Source organism: Lepisma saccharinum, chromosome 1 (assembly GCF_977018435.1).
Source record: "Lepisma saccharinum chromosome 1, izLepSacc3.1, whole genome shotgun sequence".
NCBI classification, from domain to species: Eukaryota; Metazoa; Arthropoda; class Insecta; order Zygentoma; family Lepismatidae; genus Lepisma; species Lepisma saccharinum.
In genome coordinates, this window is record NC_139229.1 from 94,999,907 (window position 1) to 95,013,834 (window position 13,928).

Below are 13,928 nucleotides of genomic sequence, written 5' to 3' on the forward strand. Positions count from 1 at the left end.
TTAAATAATTATTACTTATAAGGTTAGAAAATCATTTCTGCAGTACCGCCATAGTGGCCAAATTTGATTCTGTGCAGGATCACATGTAAAACTATTGACCCAATTCTGAGCAGTATTCATGCATAAATTATTCTAAATAAAATTATAATCTTCAGCAGTTATCTTCACTAAACAAAATGCACAGTGCAAGAGTTTATAACTATATTCATTGCTATTATGGCAATGTATTTGTCTCCTAGTGGAGCTCAATTTGTAGCACTTCCTAAGTGGACTGTATTTCTCGCATCCTCCACCTAAGTTCTGAATTCCAGTCGTTGAACAAGAAAACGTAAGATATTTCATCATGGAAGAGGGTGGTATTCTTTTCAAGGGTGGTATTGTTTTTTTGATGCCTACTGTATTAAGTTAGTGCTTTTCTGAAGCAGGAAAAGTTACAATTTTCTCCGCTCCCATCTGTTGTAATTATGAGGTAGATAGGAACTCAAAAATAAGGAAGTCAGCTTTGTTTGTTTACAGTACTATATATTGTTTATACAAGACGTGCAACTGTAGCTTAGAATGGATCCTTGCTAAGCTTAGGTACCCACTAACATTACCCCTCCTAACTGAAAGTTCTGGATCTGCAACTGCTTGATCGCTTGTTTTGCACAGTATATGTATAATCTTATTTCTTTTGTAGTTTACGGTTCTTACGAGAGTACTTCTACAATTCAATGCGTACAGTCACAGGCAATAAAAATGAGACACCTAGATCCTGAAATACTCCCTTCCCTGCAAGGTGTCATGTGTGTTTCCTAACACTATGGTGATAAGATTATTAGCAAATTTTCAATTGCAACTTCTACCACCGCCGTAGATTTAGGCAATACACATAACGCCTTTCAGGGAAGCGAGTATTTCAGGATCTAGGTGAGTGTAACACTTTCACTGCCGGTGACTGTACATACAGGAGGAGGATTTTATATAAAATTTGTTCCTCACACGCACCAAAGGAAAATGAATCAACACTACATTACAGTAGCCGCCCTTTCTGCAAACTGAAAACAAGGATGCTGATTTCATCCGCAGTGGCGACTCGTGACTTTTTCGGAGTGTAGGAAGAATTTATGGTAAACCGAGGAAGGTTTGGAAAATGCGTTCAGGTTCAATTACATTCACACGTTAGCCTATCGCTTGTACTATCCTTTGCATTTAGAATATTAGCTGCAGGGGCCCTTGCTCCTCACTTTGAACTATGAAATATTCAAATGTGAACCCATAAAAACCGACGAAAAAAACATTAACGATATTTCAGATTTTTCAAGAATTTCGATTTTCTTCTCTCTCCCTGTCGTCGAGTGGATTCACGATAACAAAAAGTGCTGCTTAAACTTTGAAATTATACTAAATGTTTCTGAATTGGGTAACACTTCGATACTGTCCCAACGGATTTCTTCATTTTTACACAAGAAACTACTTACGGAAATGAGTTTCTGTAGCATTTAGAAGTTCGTGGAGGTATTTTCTTTCATCGTGAAATGTATTTCACCGGCAATTCCTGTATTTTTCAACAGAAATATCTCTCCGACGCACAATTGCCGTTGCTTTCATTTCCTTCCAATACGTGAACCAAATCTTGCCGTAACAGCCTCTCAGTGTTTCCAACCACGCCGTTGTTTTGCAAGAAGATGACAATTTTAACTGTTTGCCTAACCTAACCTTGCCGTGCATTGTTTGTGGGGCTATCCGTGCATGGTTCGTGGGGCTATTCATGAATTGGTTAGTGGGGATTTTTCGTTTGAGAATGTTGGAAACACTGCATACCCACTGATGATCTACCTCTGATGATCGTGTGTTACGACCCAAGCGAAAAAAAGGAAGAACAATAATTACAATAATGTGTAAATTGAAATTATTTTCGTGAAAAATGACAAATACCACCTTGAAGAATCCTTCACAATGCAGAATAGGTAAGTACGAATGTTCAAAATGACGAAATAAACGAGTGAGAGGTGTTTCCCCCCTAATCAGAGAATCTGCGCAAGCCTATGCCTTCCACTCCTCACCCATTTGTCTGTAAGATGACCGCCATGGTTCCTCAACGAGCGGCAGAAAGCCTGTGCCCATCGTCTTTCGGCTGCTGCTGGTGCGTGCGAAAGCAGTCAACTCTTGACAGCAGCTAATATAGTCAATTGTATGTACATTGCGCTCATAATGTTATAACGCATTAAACTCCTATAAAGTAGAGAACTCGAAATAAGTACAAATGAACTGTAGGAAGTTCCTCACTTCCTGCATGGAGGAATCGCCCCTGTTCAACCGTCATTATCCGTCCACTTGACTTTCAATTGTTGTCATTAAAAATGTTTACAATCCATTCATCGAGGAACAATTGTTTATATTCTAGCACCAGTGGCGTCTCGTCCCTTGGGACTTCTGGGGCTTAGCCCCTAAAGAAAAACGGACGTATTCACGTAATTATCAATCACCATAACGCATAACTATCACAGTCTTTTAAAAGGCAATTTTTACCCACGTAAATTCGATGTCAATTATCTTTCTCCGGGGCACGTCGCAAAGGAAGGCGTGGCCTACACCCACCTACGCTACAGTGAAGGCCACATGCTAGCAGAGAGAGAAGGAGAGAGTCCAATGGATTTGAGTGCTGATTCGGGGCTACTTCCTTCGCGTCGCGTTCGATCTCGCGTGTTGTACTGTAGTGTTTTGGTGGCTTTCATTCGCTATGTTTGAGTGAGTTTTGCAGGGTTGATGTTCGAACACAAATCGATGAAGGACATAGGCTATCAATTACAAGACACAATGAATTTGTCCGGAAAAATAGGTATATATTAAATAGAATTATCGATTGCTTAAAATTCTGTGGTCGACATGAACTTGCTCTACGAGGACATAATGAAAGAGAACAATCTTTAAACAGAGGCATCTTCCCAGATTTATTATCCCTTCATAGAAGAGGGAAAACTAAAGAGGAAACTTCGTGTTCTTTATTGTAGTGAAGAGTTGAAAAACATAAACTCTATCGGTAGATTGCATTCATTTTTTATTTAAAATTATTTAGTGGGTACCTTTTCAGAAACAGTAAAAATGACAAACATAGTTTTAATAACTCAGTGGCAACATCTGAATCTGAACGATGTTTCAGCACATTGAAGCGTATTAAAACCTGCTTAAGAAATGCAATGGGACAAGACAAACCAAATGCCTTGGCACTTGCTTACAATAGAGAAAGAATACATTTCAAACATAGAGGGCTTCAACGAAAAAGTAATAACAAAATTTGCTGAGCAGAAGAACAGGAGTCAACGTTCGTAGAAAGGTATGTTAAACAACAATACCTGTTTCTTTTGTAATCATGTGAATTGTCATTACATTTTAAATTCTTTCAAAGAAGTAAGTCCAGTTTTGTAGTCTAGAAGAAAAAAATACCTATTTTTTGTAATTCATGTGAATTGTCATTATATTTTAAATTCTTTAAAAAATAAGCCCCGGCCAAATTTGAGGCCACGAGACGCCAGTGTCTAGCACTGTTACGTAACCTCTGAAAATAGGGCTATGGGGTAAGAAGTTATTTAATAAACGCTAGAAACTCCTTCCTTCTATATTCTTTCATGAAATAAGCAAGTAAAAGGACTTGAAAGTCGATGGTCTTTGTCACTTCTGCCCTTCGACGTCTCATTCTTGTGCCCCCCCCCCCCCCCACACACACACTGGACTTGCGGCCGCCTAGGATAACCTAGTGGCAACCCCCACGCCCCAATTATATATAACGTATTCATTGGACTTTGTTCTTTGCAGTGTTGCGACCAGCCGAAACCGGCATTTCTCTCGAAATCCTACTTTCGCAGCATGGACAGGTGCCCGTTGAAGGAGTACGAGGACTGGCAAGAGTTTCAGACGTGCAAGGTTCCGGCTGACTCCGAGGTACACACTTTTCTCAATATAAGCATTCCACCTGAGCAACCTCAGGTGGGAGGTGCTGTGATCACTGTTCGCTGCAATTTATTTCCATCCAATTTTAACCTTTCCGAACTTCCTTTCTTGTAAACTCAGATTTTCACATTTGATGTTGTCTTACAACTTCTTCATTTCTTGCATATTTCTTCTCTTTTGATTTTTTCCTATCGTTTCTCTCCTAATTCTTTATTATCTTCTTTTTCTTTCTCTCTTCCTTCTTTATTTCTCTCATTTTATCCTATCTTCTTCGGTTTCGCTCTCTTTCTCTATTTTCCATTTATCTTCTACCCCCCTCTTTCTTTCTAGCTTTTTCTTTACTTGTTTCTTTGTTTCACTTCTTAACTATCTCTCAGTTTATCTTTTCTGTCTCTTTTCTTTACTTCTCTTCCTTTCTCTCTTCTTTATTTTTCTCTCTTTTGAAGAGTTTCTCTCTTTTTCTCTTCCCTTAAAAATGTAATATTGTGGGACCTCGAACTTCAATTTTTATGTTAAGAGGACTTTCTTTGTTCCAAAATGTAGTATTTTACGTCAAATTTTATGTTATAGTCCGGTCCCTGGCCATAAGACCCGTAGAAATTTTGAGGTGGACGAGTTTTCTCATTTGATCCTGTTAGGGCATGCCTAAAGAAAGGAAAAAAAATCTTGGGTAGACATACCCAATCGTCAAAAATCAATTTTAAGGGAGTTATGATCGATTTATTTTGTTGGTGCGTGAAGCGGTGGCCATCTTGAATGTATGTCCACGTCACTGTTGCATATATGTGAAACATATATCGTGCATGAAAGTTATGTTAATGTAAGAAATAATTACAATTGGAATGCATTTATCAAGCATTTTCTGTCTTTCAAAAATTGTTTATGTGCTTGTTATCCGTTATTAATGTGAAATTGAACGTGTTAAAAAAATAATTCAAATCGTTTGTTCGAACACAAATGCTTTAGCACAAACTTCTACCCCCTTCTTGCGTAATTTACGAGTATAACAACATCTTTGATACTACCACTACCAGTAGTAATAATAATGTTGCTACCGGATTCGAATCCCGGCTTGGGCATGGATTGCGAGTATCCATTCATCATTTTCACCATGCCGTCACTCATCCCCATCTTCGCAAATTAGCCAAAAGTGGCACAAGAAGCGAAGTAAAATGAAGCAAATCAATAATAATAATAATAATAATGTTATAATAACATTATTAGTAACATTATTATTATGAACATAATTTTTATTAACATTATTATTATTGGTACGTTTATCCTGGTACTTGCTCCCCCCAGACAAAAATTCCTGTATAAATATACGCTGTGTAAAACACATGTTATTACTAACTTCGTTGACCCTGTACTATATGTCCTATTTCCCCAAGTTTGAAAGAATAATATAAAGATACATTCCTATTCACATAAAGTGGCACACTTTGTAGAGATAAACAATTCAAGAATGTGCCACTTTATCTGAACAGGAGTGTGCAGCAGAAGAAACAGTGACGTGCCAAGGATTTTCGAAAGATGAATGGGGTTACGTATAATTTTTTAGTATTTGATTTTGCCATCTTTTCCTGCTGTTGACCCCCCGCAACCCCCTCCCCCCTTTGGCAAGACACTGAACAGAAACATGTTCTTATGTAACGATATCACATTCTCAACATTTTACAAACCAAAAGCTATCATATGGAGTTTGCTACAAGACTGAACATACTATTTTTCATCTTCATCAAGATCTCCTAATTTCAGACATTCCTATCCTTTTCCGTTTCAATTTTGTTTTACAATATCACTATCAAAATAGAAATGGATTAAAACATTGTATGAGAACAATATGATGTTTGTTTTCAGAAAATACACCATTGTTACTGCGAGGAAGATGCCCAGAACCTCGTAAAAATAGCAGAAGAGAAGGAACCTGTGACTTACAGTAAGCCTCTGTCCATGTTGTATTAGGCGGTAGATCACTTGTCTAATTAGTCTTGTACGTGTTGCTTGCATTGTAGATTGTTACAAGCAAGGTTTTTTTTCAGGAGGGGCTGGAATTGTAGAGGTGGATGTTACATAGCTGCATTGTATCAAATATTTCATAATTATCATATTTAACTTTAAAGGTTGTTCAAAGACAAAGAAAATAATAATCGGGGGTCATTTTGAGGTGGGTTTTCAGTTATCACTTAGGTTTTTCCCGAGATGTTTACCGCTTTCACTTCAAAATGTTGATTTTATAAAAAAATTCGGGAGGGACTGTAGCTCCATCAGCCTCCCCTCTGCGTACGCCAGTGCAAGCAATTGAACACGTTTAAACAATGATCATGCATGGACTGTGGGGGAATCACCTCCTGTTTCTTCTGCCTTTTTTACAATGCCATGCTGGATGTTACTCGTGAATAGGAGCGGATTTTTATGTAAAAACATATGACGCGTTGCGGATACGAAGGGCGAACTCAACAAACGTACATTGTGAGGGAAATGCGTTTCAAGTTGTCAAGCACAGTGCGAACTCCACAAAAAACTTTCAAAATCACGCATGAGACATTCCGATCTACTGTTACCAATTTTTTTGGAGTTCGCACTGTGCCTGACCAGGGTGCGAAATCCCGGGTGGGGGGATTCCCTCACCAACAATCTTGTCCTGAAATTTTCCCCCACCAAACTCTTCCGGGGGGGGAGAGTTTTTGTTTTAACAACGAACATAAACAATTAGTTTGGGTTTCGAATATACTTGACTGGAATGATATCAATAACATACAAAAAGAAGAACTGACAACAAAGAGCCTCATATCTTAGGACACTGAATCCAGCAATCCCCAGAACGTAGAAATTAGACCGACTTATTTCTTCTCCACTTCTCATCGCCTTTCGTTAGAAACCACGAAGTATATAAATATATTAGTAAAACACGTAATAGCACTTATATGTGAATATTATACAGGAAACTATTATCTTATTATTATGTCTATTGATTTTTGTCCCTCCTCCCTTACGCAAATCATTGTTCATAGCATCAGTAGTACATCAAAATCTTCAATTATCAATTACATTTTGAATGAAAGACAGTCTATATAACATATTGTATATTGTATAATATAATTTGATTATTTAATAATTGACACATATTTAATGACATCATATATATATATATATATATATACCTTCCCCCACCAATCTGCAGTGATTTCGCACCCTGTGCCTGACAACTTGAACGCATTTCCCTCACAATGTACGTTTGTTGAGTTCGCCCTTAGTATCCGCAACGCCTCATATTTTTTCTGTTGCTTCGGAAGTCTGCCAAACTCGGTACGAATGCCAAACCCTTAAGCGAGAGCCCTTCAGCCGCCCCTGCTGTTTTCCTTTTAAAAATGAAATTTTCACAAGACTGTTTATTTATTATTGTATCAATCAGTTCATAACTACTGCCAACTTCCGTGCGGAGTGGTAATCACAGCGATCTACGACGCCAGAGGACCGGAGTTCGAATCACGGCCTGAGCACGAGCGTTCTTTGTGAGTGTTCCTTCATCAATTTCAACATATCATCACTCATCATCTTCGCTATCAGCCAAAAGTGGCAGAAAAACGAAGTAAAATAAACCAAATCAAGCATACTTCAATTTGAATACAATCACATATACTTCTTACATTGTAACGTGACTATCCTATAAGTCAGTACGATATTTTGATGACGAAGTACACATGGTAGTACGTACAATGAGGTTGTTACAGGTTGTTACATTTGAGCAGTTGATCGTACAACGGACAAAATACATGTTAGCAGAGGCGGGATTCAATTGCCTATCTGGACAATGTTAGCATAATTGTCGTGGCTTCATGTTCCTTTTTCTCAGCCTATATGAAAATGAAATTTTAATATTACAGTCTCTGGGTATTCGTCATCACTTTAGGTCCACTACAAGATGAATCGTGAAAAAGAACTTGCCATTATTATTGCTTTATTATAACTTTATAAATTACGCAGAGCTCCTCCATAAATCGGATCGCATCTTTTGTGCTGTTTCGATTGTTGTTGTAATGTTCTTGTTATGTATAAAAAATGTTCATAAACAAATAAGCCTTGAGAGCTGAAGATGGTTGCATTAGCAATCGAGCCTGTGCATGGAAGAGGGACAAGCAGTGGCATGCTCAAGGGGTGCTTGGTCTGGGTTATAACCCACATTTGGCCCAGTATTCCTAAAGAAGAACGTCAAAGCCAGCAAAAGATGGTAAAATAGTACGGTTGGAACGCAAGAAAAAGTGGAAGGTGTTACCTTCAGCACTGACAAGATGTAGTCGTCGGAGCGCGGAAACCGCCGTTTAGTGACACGGAGCTTGTTCGAGAAGATAACAAGAAATTGTGGAAGAGAGTATCCGTTTCCACAGTCAGCAATGGAAGAATCCGTCAGCTTATGAAGAAAATGCATGACAAACTGAGAGAATTTTGGGAAAATTAAGCTACAAGAATTGGAGCTCCAAAGAGTGAAACAGTTTCGGAAGAAAGTGGAGTCATTTTAAACGGCTACAGAGATCCAAGAGACTGCTGCACATGATAGGAACAAGCGCTAAGACCATCTAGAAGAACTTGATGGCACTGCAAGGCATCGTGAGAGAGAAACAAAGGACTTAAAAATACGTGTCAACAAGGTACTCATATCTATGAACAGCAAGTACCTCCTTAGGACGTCCAGGAAGTCAATACCACATTGGGCGATGAAGATGTAGATGATCCATACTACGTTCCCTCTACGCGGAGAAGACGAAATAAAAACCAAATTTGTTGCGCAGGCGAGGGAGATCCAATATGCTGCATCAGCAACATAGCCACAGTAACCGTCGTGACAGCAGCTCTATAGGACCAACGGAGAGTGACGGTGGAGGACACCTCGAATGTAGTTCAGATAAGAATGGTGTGGTGGCAAGGGAAGACAGCTTAACCAGCAGAGGTTAAGGTTCCCAGTTGCCAAGAGTATCGCCACAAAAATGGGACTAAAGATTGGATATGGATATCGACGCCCTCCATGCGTGCACACTGGCGGCCCTTTGGCTGTGTGCCAGAGGCGTCTGGAGGAGATGCAGCGTGATGACGAAAGATAGCAAGCCTTAACACACGAATCGTTACATTTTTATATTCTATTCTTCTGGTTTTGGTCCACTGCTTCCTTCCCTTTGATGAAGGGTACCAGATGTCTTTCCTTATTCACTGAGACACACAAGTTACTCATTACGGCTAACCTCGAGAGTAGTGCTATTTGGTTGTTTCTAAGTCATACTTAGTAGGTATGCATTTGTAGCCTCTTTTTTTATCAATTGAATATCAGTTTTTGACATATTTTGACAATTTTTTGTCGATGTTTTAGCGTTTAGCGATGTTTTAGTAAAATTTCCCTTTTTTCCCTTTTTTTCCCACTCATACTTGGTAGGTATTACAACTTAACCTATCTTTTTTTCTTACGATTTTTTATTTTTTTTACGATCCTAAGTGATATAACTTAACCTATTATTTTTTTTATTTACGCACCGAACTAACCTACAAGCGACTCTGTTTTAATATTTCAGTATTTTAAGGTTTTCACAAATTTTATATAACCTAAAATGTGTTGGATGTTGATTTTTTTTTAGTATGTGGCAATTTTTTTTTACGAATTTTAAAACTGTTCCGTCACCCTCTCGTTCTTCACGTCGTACGCGAAGGACTTCTCTGCGATGAGGATGACGCTGCACACGGTATCGGCAGGCAGCGCGTCGTGGAACTCGCAAACGATCTTGATGTTGGTGCGATCGTTGACCACCACCTGCTTCCGCTTCGTCGTGTTGATGACGAACATGGGTCTCCGTGCTTTGAATTCGCTGGGCGCGTAGTACATGTCCACGCTTCCCTCGGTCACGCGCTTGTAAGAGGTGTAAGCTTCGTAAAGTTTGAGGTAATCATCTTTGGTCATGTCGAGGTTGTAATTCTCGCGCGGGAACACTTCGTTGCGTCCATTCTTCAGATAAACGTTCTTGATCTTGCAGTCGTCGAATTCGCAAACAGATTTTTCCTAAGTCTTACCGTTTCCAACATAACCCCACTTCCGGTCGCTATTTTGGATTTCCGAACATAGGTTCTATTCATATTTTACTCACATATAGGCGTACATGATGAATCACCAAACAGATTTTTCCTAAGTCTTACCGTTTCCAAAATAACCCCACTTCCGTTCGCCATTTTGGATTTCCGAGCATAGGTTCTATTCATACTTTTTCTCACATATAGGTGTACATGATGAATCACCAAACAGATTTCTCCTAAGTCTTACCGTTTCCAATATAACCCCACTTCCGGTCGCCATTTTGGATTTCCGAGCATAGGTTTTATTCATATTTTACTCACATATAGGTGTACGTGATGAATCCGCAAACAGATTTTTGCTAAGTCTTACCGTTTCCAATATAACCCCACTTCCGGTCGCCATTTTGGATTTCCGAACATAGGTTCTATTCATATTTTTTCTCACGTGTAGGTGTACGTGATGAATCCGTAAACAGATTCTTGCTAAGTCTTACCGTTTCCAATATAACCCCACTTCCGGTCGCCATTTTGGATTTCCGAACATAGGTTCTATTCATATTTTTTCTCACGTGTAGGTGTACGTGATGAATCCGCAAACAGATTTTTCCTAAGTCTTACCGTTTCCAAGATAACCCCACTTCCGGTCGCCATTTTGGATTTCCGAGCACAGGTTCTATTCACTCTTTTTCTCACGTATAGGTGTACGTGATGAATCCGCAAACAGATTTTTCCTAAGTCTTACCGTTTCCAAGATAACCCCACTTCCGGTCGCCATTTTGGATTTCCGAACATAGGTTCTATTCATACTTTTTCTCACGTGTAGGTGTACGTGATGAATCACCAAACAGATTTTTCCTAAGTCATGAATTGGAGGGTTCTATGACAACCTATATTAATTCTCGTAAGAGAACAGAAAACACACAAAAAAAAAACAATACTGTGGTCACTACAACAAATAGTCTTCTTCAACCCCAATCCAACAACCCAAAAATCATCATCCTAACTAGAACCGTGTAACTATCTGCCATCTGTTAGAGGTTTTGTGAACTAAGTGGTGCTTTGTTTGTGTGTAAAAAAAATGCAATGCTTTTTGCACTTGGTTATCATCACCTAACATGTTATTAATTGTTTTTTAAAATTAATTACAACTGAAAACTAATAATTAATATTATCTAAAGTTACTAATTAATATTATACATCTAATTGATATATTTTTTTTGTTCTTGTTACTAGTGTTGGGTAATTATAGTTGTTGCAAAATATAGCTCTCGCGTATGACAGTTTCTGAGTTTTGTTGGGTATATATAGACGAATCAAAATTTTACATGGTATGTTAAATTTTATGTTAGGGTACATGGTAGGAGAAATCATTGTATATTAGAGCGCTCTTTTAATGATTTGCCTATAACTGCATACAGGCAGCCGTAAATTTAGCATAAAATATCCTGATCCTGTTTCTTCTAGCATGTGCGACGTTTGTTGTGGTGGGATCATTGGGGGAAATGTGATTCTCTCAATATGTCATCTGACTTACTAGCATATGCGATACGAAGAAGAGGTGTGTATGTGGCTTACTAGGATTAGGCTCATGGTAATGAGGTCCTAGTAGTTGAAACCTTGTCGGGGTATTTTGCAATTTTTTTTCAAATATGAACACGTTAAAACTGAACTGTCTCGGATTTTTGAGTTTTGTATTCGCCCTGAGAAAATTCTATATAAAATAACATACCTGAAAATTATATTCACAGTAGATTGATTTTTTTGAGTTTTGTAATCACCTCAAGAAATTCTATATAAAATAACATACCTGAAAATTATATTCACAGTAGATTGAATTCTTGAGTTTTTTGTATTCGCACACAAGAAATTCTATATAAATAACATACCTGAAATTCTATTTACAGTAGATTGAATTTTTGAGTTTTGTAATCACTCCAAGAAATTCTATATAAAATAACATACCTGAAAATTGTATCGCTATATACTAGATTTTTTGATTTCTGTGATTTTGGAGAAAGCAATGGCATCCACCACCAGTTTCAATCGTAAAAATGATAAAACTGAATGTGTTACTTGTGGGAAGCTAATCTCAAGGAACAATTTGTCGGTACACAGGGCAAGATGTAGCGAAACAGGTTCGAGAATTAATCGTTCGTTACCTTCTAAGCCTTGTGCTCGATGCGGAAAGATGATTAGCATTGCAAATTTAAATAAACACCTGAAAATTTGCAAACCATCGACCGAACAAAGAATATTGAAAAGAAAAATCGATGATCCAGAAACCGAAGCTTCCACTTCCAAGCAAATTAAATTATGTAATGAACGAAAACCAATTAGATCTGCATTTAACCGTCATATTCAGGATTTCTCTTTTACTTCGGAACCAGGCCGGGATATTCTTAGTTTCTTGCGTGAAACGAAAACATCCGTGATAAATATTCTAAAAAATACTCGTAAATTGGAAAATAATTCCATAAAAGTATATGTTGATCTATTTTCCGAATACGAAAAAGTCGATGGTACAACAAGTATTTTTTATCATCGTACAAAAAACCAGGCTCTTCATTTGGCGGACGTCGATAATTTGGACGAATTTTATTCTGATCTTTCAAATGAACTGGTTAAGAAACACGACGATTTCGAGGCTAAAGGGTCGGGATGGTCTCTGTGTGGAAGTCCTCACACGTTAACTGTTTACGTGAACCGATTCTCGCCTCTTCGCGCTTCCAGCTACGTTCCTCTTCCACCGAACATTCAACACAAGAGGGCTGTGTTAAATATACAGAACAGTGATAACAAGTGTTTTCTTTGGTGTGTGTTGGCGGAACTTCACCCGATTTATTGGTCAAATAATCCAGAACGGGTTTATCATTACAAACAATACGAGTCCGAGTTTGAAAGTGTAATGTCTGGCATCGAATACCCGATGACCATATCTGATATATCAAAATTCGAAACACGAGCACGAGATGCAGAAGGAAAACGCTTAATCATCAACGTGTATTCCTATACGTTGGATAAACATGTCGTGCATCCCGTCAGGATAAGCGATGTCGACGATAATGATGCTCGTGTGATTAATCTTCTTCTAATTTCAAACGACAGTGTTCACCATTACTGTCTCATTCGTTCACTATCACGCTTGGTCAGAAGTCAATCAACCAAGCATGCAAACCACATCGAAGTTTGTCCAAGGTGTTTGACCACGTTCGACGATCGAAAACGAGTCGATTATCAAAATTACACCGGACGTCAGATTGCTATCGAGAAACTTGCCGAACATAAAATTTATTGCGGTGGCAACAGACCGACTCGCATGTTGATGCCGAAATCAAAAGAGGTCGAAGAATTTAGGATGCATAAGGCATTTTTGGAGCATCCCGCAATCATCATTGCTGATTTTGAGTCTTTTCTCAAACCGTTGTCGTACTGCGAACCAGACCCCGAACTTTCTTCCACAACACCGTATCAGTTGCACGAAGCCTCGAGTTTCGGATACGTTGTTGTGCGACAGGATAGGATAGATGAACCGTACGTTTACCGAGGACCAGACGTAATCAAACATTTTTTTGAAAAGATGGTTGAAGAGGTTGAGACCATTGGCAGCCTCTTACGCGAATCGAAACCAATGCTTCCATTATCCAGCGATGAACTTCAATCTCACAATAACATTGAAACGTGTCCGGTGTGCGATCAACGTTTCACCGACGAGAACCGGAAAGTATTTCACCATAATCACTTCACCGGAAACTACATCGGTGGAATCTGTAACACGTGTAATCTAAAGATCCAAAAACCTACGTTTGTCCCCATATACCTTCATAATGGCAGCGGTTACGACTTCCATCTCTTAATTCGGAATCTTGGATATGATAGACAAAAAATAAATATTCTAGCAGAGAATGAAGAAAGGTACATCAGTGTCAGCAAGCGAGTATTGATTC

General features: G+C 38.6%; 1 protein-coding gene across 2 annotated transcripts in view; it reads left to right on the plus strand.

The window, feature by feature from the left end:
• Positions 1-13,928, plus strand: part of LOC145985011 (uncharacterized) — a 39,111-nt gene that overhangs the window by 11,549 nt on the left and 13,634 nt on the right. Inside the window, exons 2-3 of one of the 2 annotated variants that reach the window (XM_083118503.1) lie at positions 3,796-3,921; positions 5,791-5,869. In XM_083118503.1, coding sequence (XP_082974629.1) covers positions 3,796-3,921; positions 5,791-5,869 — 205 coding nt within the window. The remainder of the gene's footprint in view (positions 1-3,795; positions 3,922-5,790; positions 5,870-13,928) is intronic. The other variant, XM_083118512.1, reaches the window with a different exon arrangement.